The following is a 14,565-nucleotide window of genomic DNA, read 5'->3' on the forward strand; positions in this document are numbered from 1 at the left end:
TGTCAATGAGGCAGATTCACGACTCTTTATCTATTGCTGTACCCATGAGAAGTGGCTATTCTACAGTGATCGCAGGGCCGGGTTTAGCGCTGGTGGCGCCCAGGGCAACAATCACTTTTGGCGCCCCCAAAGTGCCTTGACCGCCTCCTCGATTCTCTCAAAACCAACTGTAAAAGTGTCTCTCATCTCACCTATCATAAGATATTGATAAGCACAGCGCCCCCTGAGGTCACAGCGCCCCCCTCCACAGGTCAGCGCCCAGTGCGGCTGAGTGATCAATTCTATATTTGTATCTCATGAGTTGAAACAAAGTTTAGAGGTGATTCTATTTTGGAGTTAGGTTTTAGAGATCATAACTCCTTATTTGTAACTTTTTATTTTGGTGCTTGAAAACCCTACTAGGCAGATTATCATTTCCAGGGATGAATTCATCAAAGATGGAGAATTAGAATTAAAGTGGAGCTTGACCGATCCTTCAACGCTTTATAACGATCTGTTGTCAGCATTGGGTGTAAAATGTGAGGCATTTTTAACTAAGTACTAAAGAATACATTTAAAGTGCTTTTCATTTTATTGATAATACTGTTAATAATTTGCGTATATCAACTCTGCATTTAAGCAGCCAAAATACGTTGTTTGATTCACCATGCTTTTCTGCCAATCGTTTATTACATGGCGCTGTGAAATGTATTCCTAGAGATCAGTGTGAAAGTATTCACTGCAGAGCTAATTGCATAATTCACTAAAAAGAAGATAGTCTTAAGACAGAAGCATGGGATCTGCCACATCAGGCAAGTTTGAAAAATGATACCTCTCTTTTTTGGAAGTTTCTAGTAACTCTTTTCTATATTGGATGTTCATATTTTGCCAGACCAGTTGGTTACTCATTTTTCTAGCATGGCTCTAACAAATCCACCTTCACTTAACTGTGTAGCCAAGATTTTCTTTCTACTCATTTGCCCAGGGATAACTGTCTTTAACTTCATATGATGCAGTGTTTCATGCTATAATTAAGAGTCCCGGTAACAAAACTCTGACAATTGATGGTGTCCCATTAGCTCTTTAAATATCAAATGTGGATTTTTGGGCTCCATTAATCACAACCGTATTTAATGTTGCTAACTAATACACTTTGCCTTCATGGTGGTTACATTTTATTATCGTTCCAGTTTTTAAAAAGGGAGCCTGCAGTGATCCCGATTGCTTTAGGCATATATCCCTTATTGATGTTGTACTTAAAGCGGTCAAGAAGGTTCTTCTCAATAACGTTGACAATGTGGCCTCAAATACCTATGTAATCTCTAAAGCACAGTATGGGTTTTAAGACTCGACTAGGGACAATCGAGCAGTGCCTGAATCTTTGATTGAATGTTGGCAAGTAGTTCTTGGACCTGAGCTGTGAATTTGACAGGGCCAACAGGTCTAAGTAGTGGTCTATTTTTATCAACTATTGGTGTGGATGCTGCTATAATAAATGTTTTGCAGAGATTGCATTCTGGACAATTTGCCAATTTCAGATATGGAAACAGTGGAGACAAAGCAGAACACTTTAATCTTGACAAAGGGTTTGGCAAGGTTGTGTAGTTTGTCCGTTTCTCTTTAACGGTTTAAGCACTCACCTTGCCCTAAATGGACAAGATACACCACAAATCCGAAAAAGACACACTCCAGCACTGCTTTATGCAGATGTCGTGGTTTCATTATCGTATACTGCTCACGGTTTGACCAAACTGATCAATGCATTTGTTTCTTTTATGAATGATCTATATCTCGATACTACTCAAGCCAAAACCTATGTAATGATTTGTAGACCTAAAACCACAAACACAAGAACATAGAACATTACTAATAGAAAGATCAAGAAGACTTCTACTTTTACCTAGCTTGACCTATTTTTTTAATTCTTCTTGTTGTTAGGCCCCTCTTGTATTTAACGGGAGAAAATCAATTTCACAAACATTTGGTGCACTTTTATTTTTGCCCCAAAAAAACCAGAAAATAAACCCTTTAAGTATTAGGTAGAAATATATCAAAATTAATGTCTTCCCTAGCTTGTTATGATGTTGGTGTCAAGAGCAAGTCTCCATGGTATAGAGCTTTCTTTGAACGTAGGAACGGCCTACTATTCCTAGATACATTTCCAGACGCCAGTATGCAATTGGGAGTCTGGATTTGTTTTAAAAAATAATAACCAGCAGGAAAGGAAAAAAGTGGAGACCAGAAATAGGAGTCCATCTGACCAGACTATTGAAGAGAACATGCAGAAACTGTAGAAGGTGGAGAATCCATGGAGTCCAGTGAGCGAACAATCAAGCAGAAACATTTGTGACAAAAGTGAACTCAAAAGGGACCCCCCTTCTATAGCGCTAAACAAGAACTGACACATTTTTTAAAAATAGCTCTGACGCCTTGGAATTGGAAGAAAATCAGATATAAACATAATAAATTACCAGCATGAGCTTATCTATATATATGTTATATTGACGTATTATTAAAAATGTGTAAAAGATAACAAATATATCACTGGATCAAGGAGGGCTGAAAATAGTATGAATTTTCATGCATGCAGCGTTTCTGACATTCTTGAATGCAGGAAGAGGAAATGCCCACAGTTTTCTGCCCCGGCTCTCTTCAAGCTGACACGCAAGGAGAAAACAAAGATGGCCCTTTAAGAAGAGACTGCTGCATCGTGGAATCTCGAGCCAACAATGTGTGGTGGGATGGGGCTGAGAAGAAGAGGCATGGTGGAGCCTGCGGAGCCCACACATTACTGCAATGTGGAAAGGAAAGGGAAAATCCCTTACAGCTAGTATTTGGGGGTATCTTAACATAGGCCCTCTCCAAATTGTGGAAAACTCTTTCCGTCAGTAATAATTACATTGTCTGCTGAGCAGCTCTCATTTTTTCTCTCACAAAGAGGTAGGACTAGATTACTTGTGAAATCAGATGCCTTGCCTTTATGACTATCTATCTGCTCTAATCCTGATACCAGATTTAACAGAACCATAGTTAATTAATGTTTCAAAAATGGATGCCTGTTTGAAGATTTCATGGCTGATATATGTTAAAGAATTATGAGTAGAAATTGGTAGGCCAAATGTGCATAGTGATCCATCAAATATTGTTAGATAGTATAAATCATGGGTCAAAAAAGTTTCATTTAAGAACAGGCATCTGCAAAGGTAAAACATGGAGTTTCAAAAACCAACTGTTAGATACCAAGTCATATTATGAATCTGTCTTTCCTTGAAGCCTGATTTGATCATAGTAATGGATTACTGTGAGAGAGATTTATTGTATTGATTTAGGATAGGGATTGTTCATTACCACTCTCCTTTCTGAATGGTTGGGCCTAGTACAGATTTGACAAGCTGTTGTCCCTGTGATGACTTTTCTTCCCAATCCTTAATGCAAACCTATGTGACAACAATATTTAACATCCCTGTTAAAACATTAGGGTTACTTTTCTGGATCTATGACAGCTATAACATTGTTATTTCATATATATATATATTTATATATATGAGGCATATAGCTAGCTTGGAAGTTTTGTTTACTTAAATGTTATTTTGTATATTTTGAAGATTTGTTGAGATGACTGTTCTCATACGTGTGATTGACATACTTGAATGTTCGATGTTCTCCCTTTTCTTAATCAATTTATCTTCAAATGTATAGTTTGTAGTTTATGTACGATATTATTTGTATTCTTAGCATATCCTGTTTTATTTCGAAATGCAAATAAAACATTAGAGAGAAAAAAACATTGTGTGCAGAGCAGCTCTGTAGCTTCTTCTGGTTCCATTATAAATTCGGAAAAATCAAACATATTTCCCCCCACAATGTCCACTGACCCGCACATCCTGGATTTCCCTCATGAGTGGAGTACGGACCCAGTCCGGTATCTTGGGGTATGGGTCCACAGAGATCTTGATGTGTTTATCAAACCGAATTATGGCCAGCAATATCTAGACTTAAAGACCAGGTGAAAAAGTGGATAAGACTCCCTCTGTCATTGGCAGACCGAGCGGCAGTGATGAAAATGGTCATATTGCCACGCTTCCTGAATCTGTTTATTAATATCCCTATAACCCTTCCTAAGGCCTTTTTAGGTCAAGCTAGACAACACAGCTGTCTCTTCGAGACCTGCTGTAATCCGTCTGTGTGCATCAAGTCCATCCCCTTTCCTGCCATTGCTTTTCATTTGTCTATGTCAGTGTCCTTTAAAAATCCTTGCTTGCTAGTGATCAGTCCAGCCTCTTTGTCCCCCCTTATCTCTTAGCACTGCACCCGTTTCATGAGTGTTGTGCTGTTTTCATTTTTATTGTGTATTTCCTGGCTTCTCTGTCCCACTTTCTGTGCTCTCCCTCCCCCTTCCAATCAGTTAGCTGGCTCCAGTCTGCCTCACAGCAGAGCCAGACGTATGGAGAGGGAGGGTTGTGCTGCAGCCTGCCTCAGGGCCTGTACTGACTCTGGTTTCCACAGAAAATGGCAAGTTCTTTGAATTATATCCATATATCTTTCAGCAGGCAGGCTCTTTCTATGAGAGCAGGATCCTATTTCAAGTGAGAATGAAAGAGAGATAGATAAAACCTCTTTATAAGCCACATAGCTTCCTCACCTTTAAGGCGATAATCACTTAGGTCCCAATTCACAAAGGCAATCTGAGACAAAAGTCTAACCTTACAACTTTTGGTATTCACAGAGGTCATTTACGAGTCGTATCTTTATGTCCGCACCCGTGCCGTACTCTCCAGCTTCAGCCGTACTCTCCTGCTCCAGCCCTACTCTCCGGATTGGGCCGGATGAAGTGTAATCTTATTTATTATTATTATTATTTTTTTAGAGAGTTTTATATAGCATGAATTTGACCCAAGGGTATCGGGTATCAGAGCACTTTACACAAGCACCAGTTGCGTTACATGAGGACACATTAATTTATGTTATGCACGGGGAGATTAAGTGATTTGCCCAGAATCACAGGATGTTGAGTGTCCTTGCCGAGACTCGAACCCGGTTCCTCATCTTAGAGGTTGGCCGCCCTAGCCATTAGGCCAACTCCTCTCCCCAATAGGGATTTTTTTTTACTAAAAGGAACATTAGGAACATGTGATAAATAGTAGAGGAGGTCAAGGAAATCAGATTGGGCAGGGAAAAGGGTGTGGCCGGACTCTACATCATATCCCAAAAAGGTATAAGAACCACGACTCGGATCAAGACAAGGTCTAAAGGACGTAGAAGTTTTGGACCCCCAAGGAACCACCCAAGGTGAGTAAATAGGAACCCCACAGAGATCATGTGTAGTGTGGGAACACAATCGCGTTCTCCGTACAAGTCAACGTGTAGGTCATGGTTGGATGTTTAAAGATTAAGGACTCTTCCCAGTGGACCCTGAAGAAACCCTGTTGAAGACAGAAGATTGGAGAGCCACCCCACTCGTGGATACCTTAGTACCTTGTTACCTACACCAGGGAAGCCCGGTGCATAGGTGTGAAGTAGCGTTGGAAACCGCAGTGGAACCCAATGGAGAACTACAGGAAAGTGCCGCTGCTAAAGAAGGAGAAAGTGTACGATGGAATCCAAAGGTGGATTCTAGTTGAGAGGAACCTGCCAGCTGAGGAAACAGAGTCTATGTCACTCAGGAGTGACCAGGAGACCTGGAAGACGAATGCCCACTGATGTCAGGAGTTGCAGGAGAGTTGATGAGGACCTTGACTCTGCAGCTGTGAGGACCAGGCAATGCTGAGGAAGACCAGGAGCTGGACATGAGCTGTCCCATGTCGGTTGTTGAGTGCTGAGGGGCCTGTGTCCAGCGGGAGCACCAACAAGCCTTGGCATATGCAACCCATGCAGAAGTCGAAGAAGGTGCAGTGTCGGGACCAGCAAGGTCCAGGGGACTCATCACAAGCAAGGGAGGCAGGGCAGGCCCCGAGCAACCAGGGGAGCTCAACAGAAGTAAAGGTGACCCTCAAATGGACCCACAGGCCAAAGGCACTGGAGTCGCAAGAGGATCTCAAGCAGCTCACCAAAAGATGCAGAGCATGATGCACACGATGTGGGGTGGCCAAAGGTTGCTGGAGATGCTCGAGGTTGGAGCTACTTGGAGCCCAAATATCTTCTTGGAAGGAAGCCAACAAACCTTTGCAATTGCAAGTTGACACAGTGCCCAGGGGTTCAGTTATTGCAGCCCCCATGAGGGATACTGGCTCAAACTTGGTGAGAGGGCAGGGCAGACCTTAAGAGCTGTGAAGAACCACCACCTGTGTTGCAGAACCTTTCAGAGTCCGGAGGATCTCAGGATCAGCAAACTGATCAACTTAGTTGCGGTGACTGCGAATGCAGGAAAGTGACTCATTCACATCAAGGAAGATCCATTCAGGTGTCTTTATTACACACAGGCCTGGGAAGGTTCCTGTATGGTGCACAGGCACAGACAGTGCAGCAGACTGGAAAAGAGACGAAGTTAAGCCCAAACGAAGTCCAGCGAAGTCCAGAGTGCCCAGATGGTAGAATAAGAAGTGGTGTCTGATCTGATTCTGGTCCCACCATGAATCTAGGGACCGACCCACAGGTAAACCCTTACATACTCTTAGGAAAGGGTTGGGACGATTTAGGGGACCCTCCCAGGGGGGAGGTCACACCAATGTCTTTTGTCCAGTTTCATGCCAGAGCCAGGAGCCAATGGCTGGCAAGCGCACCTACCCTCCTCAAAACACTAAATCCTGTCTGGGAGGTGGTCACACAACCCTGTGACAGGATGCCTACTGTAAAGTAGGGGGTAACCATGCAGAAAGATCCTACCTTCCTACAAAGGGGTTATACAAAGTCAAAAGCCTGCCTCCAAATCATCGTAGTTTCTCCTACGTACTTGTGAAGTTACTACGCGCTGTATACCATTGTTTCCCTATTACATTGGCATCAGATGTTAAGGCACTGTTAGCTTCCAGCCAGGATTTAACTCCAACAAATAGCGGGCTGATGACCCTTTAAATTCGCCCTTTGCGCTCAGCTGAAAGTGAAAATAAACAAGTCCCCTCACTGCCTGCACTTTGCTGCTTCCAAAGAGAAAGGAAAGTGTGGGCGCTGCTGAATATGTCCCGGTGTTGGGAAATTACACACGGACCAATTCAGCATTATTTCACTGAGACAGATTAATCCCCTGATCCGGATGGCTAATAACTGGCAGATCGGGGACCCTGCCCGTTCTCCCTTCATTCCAGCACTGTTTGTGCCCCATGTCTAGAATCAGTGTTTAGTCTTTGCATGGCCAAGTATGATGCAAACCTATCCTCAGCTATGGTATGGGCTCTTATTGACTGATACCACGAGCTATCAGAGTCTTGTGCTGTGTCCGTGGAAATTTCATAAATCATTGATGCTTCCTGAGACTTGTGTGTTGTCAAGTTTGTTTGTGGGAAGTGGCTGTGCAGGCATGAAAAAGGGGTCCCTGTGGACGACACAGCTTTACTGCACTCCAAAGTATTTTGTGCTTTCAACACTTGCCTAAAAAAAAAAAGACAGCATTAAAAGATCAGTGCTTTCCGAATTCCAGACATGGGTATGCTTAGCAACTGGAAGACTTAAGAGCAGAAGCTTTTGTAGTCAAACATGTTCACCATCTTTGCTAGAACAGAAAGTGGTGATCAGAAAGCATGTATGCAAATCATAAGGTAAATTAATGACCAAAAGAACAAGGAAAGTGCTGTGTTGCGAAACATTGCAAACAACGGTAGCAAAATAACACAAGATGTTACTGGGATACATTTGGTGAAATCTCCTTATTAAGAGAAACATGCCTCACATTGCTAACACACCCTAGTGACATACTTAACAATATTGCAGTTGTTAAGTATTCCCTTCAAAAATATATGGCCCTGTCCCCTTTCTTTCCAATGGTTTCAAGCACTGCGTTGATACTGCACTACCCTTCCTTTCATTTTTAGGTCTCGCCAAGGCAGCGCTTGCACTGTCTCTTTGAGACATGATGCATCTGGTATAGGGGCTTTAAGCACCACCCATCTTTCTAATTGTCCCCTTTTATGGTCCTTCATAAATGGCTGCTTTCCTTTAGTAATATGCTCAGTAGTCCCTCCTTTTCTACTTGTGTAACCTCATATGAGGACTGGCCCTGTTACATGTGCTGTTACTGTTCATGTTATTTATTACTTTACAAGCACTCTTTCTTTATTGTTGTTTGTTCAGGCTCAGGAACTCGCTCGTGTCCACACTGGCTCCCTCTCTTCGGGCTGCAGCTGCCTGCTTCTTCTTCCTCCTGCTTGTTATTTATTTCCTGCTTGCTCTTTTGTGTGGTTTACCTTCAGCTCCCATCCGTCCTCCCCACAATCTTCCACCTGTTGACTATTTCGGACTGTTTTTTTAATATTAAGTGCGAGGGCTGCTTTCATAAAGTTGTTCATTTTAATTCTGTTTTGCCATTGTGCACAATTTAAAAAGATGTCCTGAAACATACATTCCAGCCCCTCGCACTTCCGCCTGTGCTGGATTACTCTTCAGCAGCTTCCAGAGTCTGGCGCTTTTAGTGCAAGCCATAAAACTTACAAGGGTGCTGTGCTTACGTTTTCAGCACGACTCCTGCTTTCATCAAATGTTGTGGCCCCCACCTGCCCTTCTGTTCTCCGTGTGGCTTGCCAACTCTCTCCATCTTCCGCTGCCCGTGTTTCCTTGGCCTCTCCCTTCCTCCTCCCACTGTGCCTGTTGTGTCTCCTTGCCCCCACCCGTACTCGTTGCCCAGCCCCCATCCGTAATAACAAAAAACAGCACTATGATGCTTGCTATAGAGGTTTTTCACTTCTTTTGGTCAGCAACAAGCGCCTGGAAGAAAAGTGCCCGCAAGGCTTGTCTGTAAAATCTCTATATATTAGTAAAAATCCTTTCCTTAGCTGTTCATCTCTGCCCCTCCCTCTGTGTCACTCCCTCCTTCCTTGTGCCCCATCTTCCTTCACTTTCTCCTGCTGTCCTTCACCCCACACGTTTCTCTTCCATCTAGCTATCTGCTCTTCCCTCCTTTGGGTCTCTCTCTCTCAAACTCCCTCCTATTATTCACGTGTACGTCCTCTTCCTTCCTGTCTGCCCACCTCTCTCGCCAGCTCATCAGGTACACAACTTCTCTTCTCAATCTCTCTCTTCATCTTACATTCACCTATTTTCTCCCTTCCCATAATCCCCTCCCTTTCTGTGTCTCGTTCTCTCGATGCCCACTTTCCACACTCTTATCTCGTGTTACCACACTTGACCCCTCCACTACCGGTTTTCTCTCTTGTGTCACTCTCCATTTCCAGTGGTACCCAGCTCTCTCCCACCTCACCCACTGCCACAGAGGAGACATGTCCTTGGAAGGTTTGGAGATGGAAGATGAGATGCACTCCCATCTCTGGGGGGAGGCAGGGAGCTCAGAGACACAATCCATTTCAAGTTGTTTTGTGCTCATGTATTACATGCACATATGATGCTTTGCTAGGTCGCGCAGTGTGATCCTAGGCAATGTTACGGTGATGCTGTTTCATAATGCAATGCTATTATTTGTCATAACGCTATGCTAGACAATACCATATGACTAGATACCATCTTGTACTGTTCATATCTGCTGTGCTATGCTGCTGTGTTACCATATATTATACAATACATTGAGGAATAAGAGGCAAGGGAGGTTAGAGTCCTATAGGATGGGCGTCACCAGCGCTGGATCTAGAAAAACTTTGCTCGGGGAACCGATAAATTGGGGGTCAAAATGTTGCAGAAAGGGGAAGGAGTCGCAAGAGAGAGTCATGAATGCAGTCTGACGACAACTTATTCATCTTTTTTGTAAAACTCTGCGCGCAAAGAAATTGGCAACAAGGGGAAATGTGCCAGTAAACCTGCTCTTGTTTAATTGGTTGCAAAGGCCATTCATGCAGTGCTGTCACTCTCCTGCGCCGTCATCTCTTTCATTAATGCTTTGCTCTCACTCAATCATGCAGTGCTAGTATTACTCTTACGAAGGGCTGGGTGCCACCCTCTTATAGTGTTGTCTTTTTTCATACAGTGCTTTCTTTCCCTCCCACCTCACTAGACTTGGAACAGAGTTAAATTAAAGCTGGGCTGTAACTTGTAAGCTTCGCTCAGTGCAGGATGGGCTCTGCCGCAGGAAGCGCTGGGCATGTCACTTCCCCTCATCCTCTCTCTTTACTCTCACCCTCTCTCCTCTTATATCTCTCAACCCTGTTTCTTCACCCAGCCTATCTCTTGCTTACATAAACACACCCCACATAAAACCAATCTATACCACATAGCAACAGTCCACATAAGCATACTCACCATGCCACATAATTCCAATCTGCATTATTTAACTCATTGCCACATAGTTCCACACTTATCAATTCAACACGTTTCTATTCCGCAAAACATAATTCAACAAGAAACCATATAATACAAATCAACAACACAATTACATAACACATCACATACATACAATCCACACCACATAATTCCACATCACACCACAAAATTTAACAACATGCTACATATTTAAACTCCACTACAAAACACTCCACAACACAAACTACCATGCACATAATTGCTCTCCATAACACACAGTCCCCCTCCACATAATTCAAATACACTAAATACCACATAATAACTATCCACAAAATTCCACTGCATACCACATGCATCCAAAACACTTGAGGAAAAAATATTTATTTACAACGTTTATTGCTCAAACTCTAGTTTTATAAATAATCACTCCACTGCAGACAAAAACACATAAGTAAAAAACATTATCATTTACAAAACCAATAGCTCTATCTTTCACAAATGTAAGACCGATTGCATTACAAATGCGTGTTTAAGATATTACAATCCCTTGAAATAACACTTGTATGGGCGTATTAGCAGCCTCGGTGTAGCTGGGATACTTACTTATGTGCACAGGCGCATTTCGCTCATTACCGGCATTTCCCACAAATCTACCTGCTACATTGAAGGTATCCAATACAGCTTAAGGCCAACTTACCATGTGTGAGAGCTGAGGTTCCCAGACAGCAAATAAACACAATAAATGGTGCTACAAAGGCCTGGCAGGAGCTGAGCAGGAAAGCAGGGAAGATGCCACTGTACGCAACAGCGATGTCCCTACTCCAACATCCAGCAATCTCCGTAACGCAAGAACCTAAATCACTCGCTATATGGACTGATGCATGGTTAGTGACAAAGGGAGACATTTTCCCAGAGAGTAGGTTTATATAACTGGACATAATATTATCACCTCACCACAGCATTCCACTACTAGTGTTCACATATCACTGACTATGGGAAGCTATGAAAACATTATATCCTACACTTAAATACCTGCAGCAACTATATTACACACCATTACAGCTACACATATTTGGACTGCATGAGACCTCCCAATACATGCAATGTGGTACACCTAAAGCAGATGTCATGCACATGGCCTGGAAATGTGGCAAGATACAACAGTTTTGGATACATGTAAGACAGGCCCTCTCTACTATAGTTATGAACACAGTGCATTTCACTCCACATCTTTGTTTACTGGGCCTTGTTAATGCTTTACAACCTCCCAACCACAAACTGGTGGCGATAACCTTACTACTGGTGAAAACGAGAGTATCGCTAAACTTGGGGGTAAAAGCGACACCTTAGCTTAACCAGTGGCTGGTAGACTTGGCATACTGTAGAGACCAAGTAGACATATTTGCAGAGGGGGTACCTGAGGCATCGAGACCCATGGATGTGTGGGCACCATTTACACAGTATCTTGCAAATACAACTGCAAACTAATAGTCCCAAAGGACTCTACACATCTATATTGACTGGGCTGAATATTGCATTATATGGCATACATGTCTGATGTAACATATCTAAGATGATGTGATAATAAGATGTGTACAATGTACTACTGTTTGAGTTGAGAAAATCATAAATAAACTAAAATTTTAAAAAAATGTAAATTAATGCAAATATGCAGTTCTTCATCCCTCGTGTGAGGCACTAAGATGAGAGACAGCTAAACAGATGAACTAATCACTGCAATTACCTTCCATCAGAGCATATTTGATCTACAGCTACCCGAAATTTCTTATAGATGCTCAGTAGAACACACCTTAAAGTGTGCTTCAATGATTTGGCACCATCCTCTATTTATAAGACATGCTCAATCCCTCTCAGTTTGCCTCTGGAACCACTGTGCCTCTGGAACCAAGTTGTACCCGACTTATGAGCCATACTCAGGGCAAAACGAGTGCTAGGTGTCTTGTGTTCCCGTTTCGGGAGAACCTAGCCATGGAAGTTCGGGCTGGACTGTTCCTGTTAGAGCTGGGTCAAGAATGACTGGCGTATGGCTGGGAACAAACTGAAATGGCATGGTGAGTAAAAGAAGGATGGGTTGGATTTCTACCAAAGCAACAGCCAGTGGTTAGACAAATTGCAAGCAATCCTCCAATCAACTTATGTGTGTTTGGTTCCTTTTACTGAAGCGAGACATAATGGATAAACTCAACTATTGGCACCAAGAGAGCTGCAGTTAGAGAAGGCAACATCCTACGGCAACATCCTACGGCTTAATCGCCAGCGGCATAACATTCAATTGAGCTTCCAAAACAAAATGGTAGCGCCTAGCCACGTGAAACCCAGGGACAACAACCTCACAGAGGAAGGCAAAAAACTGCATTATTTTTTGGTATGTATTAAAAGTCTATGAAAGGCACATCAACAAAACTACGAACAATACAAGTATTGCTCCTCAATGAAATTTCGATGCAGACTTTGGAATGGCTAATTTTCTCTAAGCGCTCCAAGTGTATTCACGTCATTATCAACCTTCTAGCTGCCATGCTAAAGACCGGAATATATAGGAAAGAACTATGGGGCATATTTACAAGCAGGCGCGTGAAACCTTGCTTTAGCGAGGGGATTCTTTACGCCCAGCTTTGCATCTCTAATGAGATGCAAAGTGGGCGTTCCTGACCTAACATGACAGGAGAAATGTCGCTAAGCGACATTTCTCCTATCATCAAGCCCCACGCTATGAAGCATAGCGTCAGGAAAAGTAGCGATAACCCCTGTTATCGCTACTTTCCTTACGCCTGCTTCAGGACTGACTTAGCCATGATATCCTATGGAGGGTGGATATCATGGCTAAGTTTGTGAGTCCCTATCAGCAAGCTAACGCCACATTGCGTGAGATTATCGCTGGGTTTCCAGCGATAATCTCACGTTAGGCAGTTAGCGTGAGGATTTTTATCGCTGAGGAGATAAGCATTGCTAATAGCACGCTATCTCAGCGATAAAAATCCACGTTACCCAGCGATAATTATCCTCACGCTAAGAGCGCTGAGCGATAATTATCGCTGGGTGTTGCTGATATGCCCCCATGTTTATTTAACTACTTAAAATAATATGACAGGAAAAGACGCTTTTAAGGGTATAGTTTGGAAAGCCATAGTGTAGAACACAGCTCACCTGTCATGTCTGCAATTTGTTCAAGTGATTTTGCTGCAGTTGGTCCCAAAGCAATAATGTGCACAATTGCGTCGCTGGCCTTGATATCCGGAAAGCAGAGCGCTGTGTCATAATCATCTTCATCAGCATTTAATAGTACGATTTCAGTGCCATATGTATCTCCACTTTGTTTGGTTACCTGGAAACGGAATGAAAGCAGTCACAAACTAACACTTTTCAAGTGTGGGTGTGTGTGTTCTCTATATCACATTGTTAGTAGCGATGGCAACTGTGGTTATGGCCGAGTTACACTCTACATACATATGACGGTAGACGTTCCCTCAGAATAGGCGTCAGTAGTTTTCATGATGTTTACCTTATGACAAAGTGTCCGCTGAGTTTCAAAGGGTTAATATTGTGTATTTTGTTGTTAAACAACAAACGCCCCAATTTCGACGTGAGCAGAATGGAATTGACCAATATCGGTTGACATCTATGGCAGAAACCTTTTTACTCTCCCTCGCTGAATAACACAGAAGACAACTTTTACAGGGGCATATTATCAAGAAACGGCGTTAAAATTATCGCCGCTTTAGCGGCAGAAAACTGCAGCTATAGCGGCGATAATGGGCTTGATAATATGCCGCAGAGAATTCCCACAGAAGCCCATGTTGACACCAGAACATGGGCTTCTATGGGAATTCTCAAGGGCATATTATCAAGCCCATTATCGCCGCTTTAGCGGCAGTTTTCTGCTGCTAAAGTGGCGATAATTTTCACACCGTTTCTTGATAACATGCCCCACAGTTCTTTGTGTGATTCGTTTGATGTGTTGATCAATATTTTCCCGTCTTCATTGCTTTACTGCATCAGTAAACAATGTTCATAGCCCTATCTGAGAGACACACTATTTTTAGTTAACAATTCGGGATATCAATTCTGAATTCCGGCGGGATTAAAATGTCATGAAGATTTGCAGTTTTCACTTTTCCATTCCACAATCTTATTTTAAATCTTTTAATACATTTCGCGCATTCATTACGGCTTGTCAGGGGAATATATGTGTCCTGCAACAGTTATGATAGCCAGTTAATATTACTTGCA

The 14,565-nt window shown here is 42.8% G+C and overlaps 1 protein-coding gene across 1 annotated transcript in view; it reads right to left on the reverse strand.

The window, feature by feature from the left end:
- LOC146834644 (calcium-activated chloride channel regulator 3A-1-like) overlaps positions 1–14,565 on the reverse strand; it is a 637,940-nt gene that overhangs the window by 243,390 nt on the left and 379,985 nt on the right. The window contains exon 8 of the mRNA XM_085602115.1: positions 13,483–13,660. Coding sequence (XP_085458241.1) covers positions 13,483–13,660 — 178 coding nt within the window. The remainder of the gene's footprint in view (positions 1–13,482; positions 13,661–14,565) is intronic.

This window comes from Triturus cristatus, chromosome 4_2 (assembly GCF_964204655.1).
Source record: "Triturus cristatus chromosome 4_2, aTriCri1.1, whole genome shotgun sequence".
NCBI classification, from domain to species: domain Eukaryota; kingdom Metazoa; phylum Chordata; class Amphibia; order Caudata; family Salamandridae; genus Triturus; species Triturus cristatus.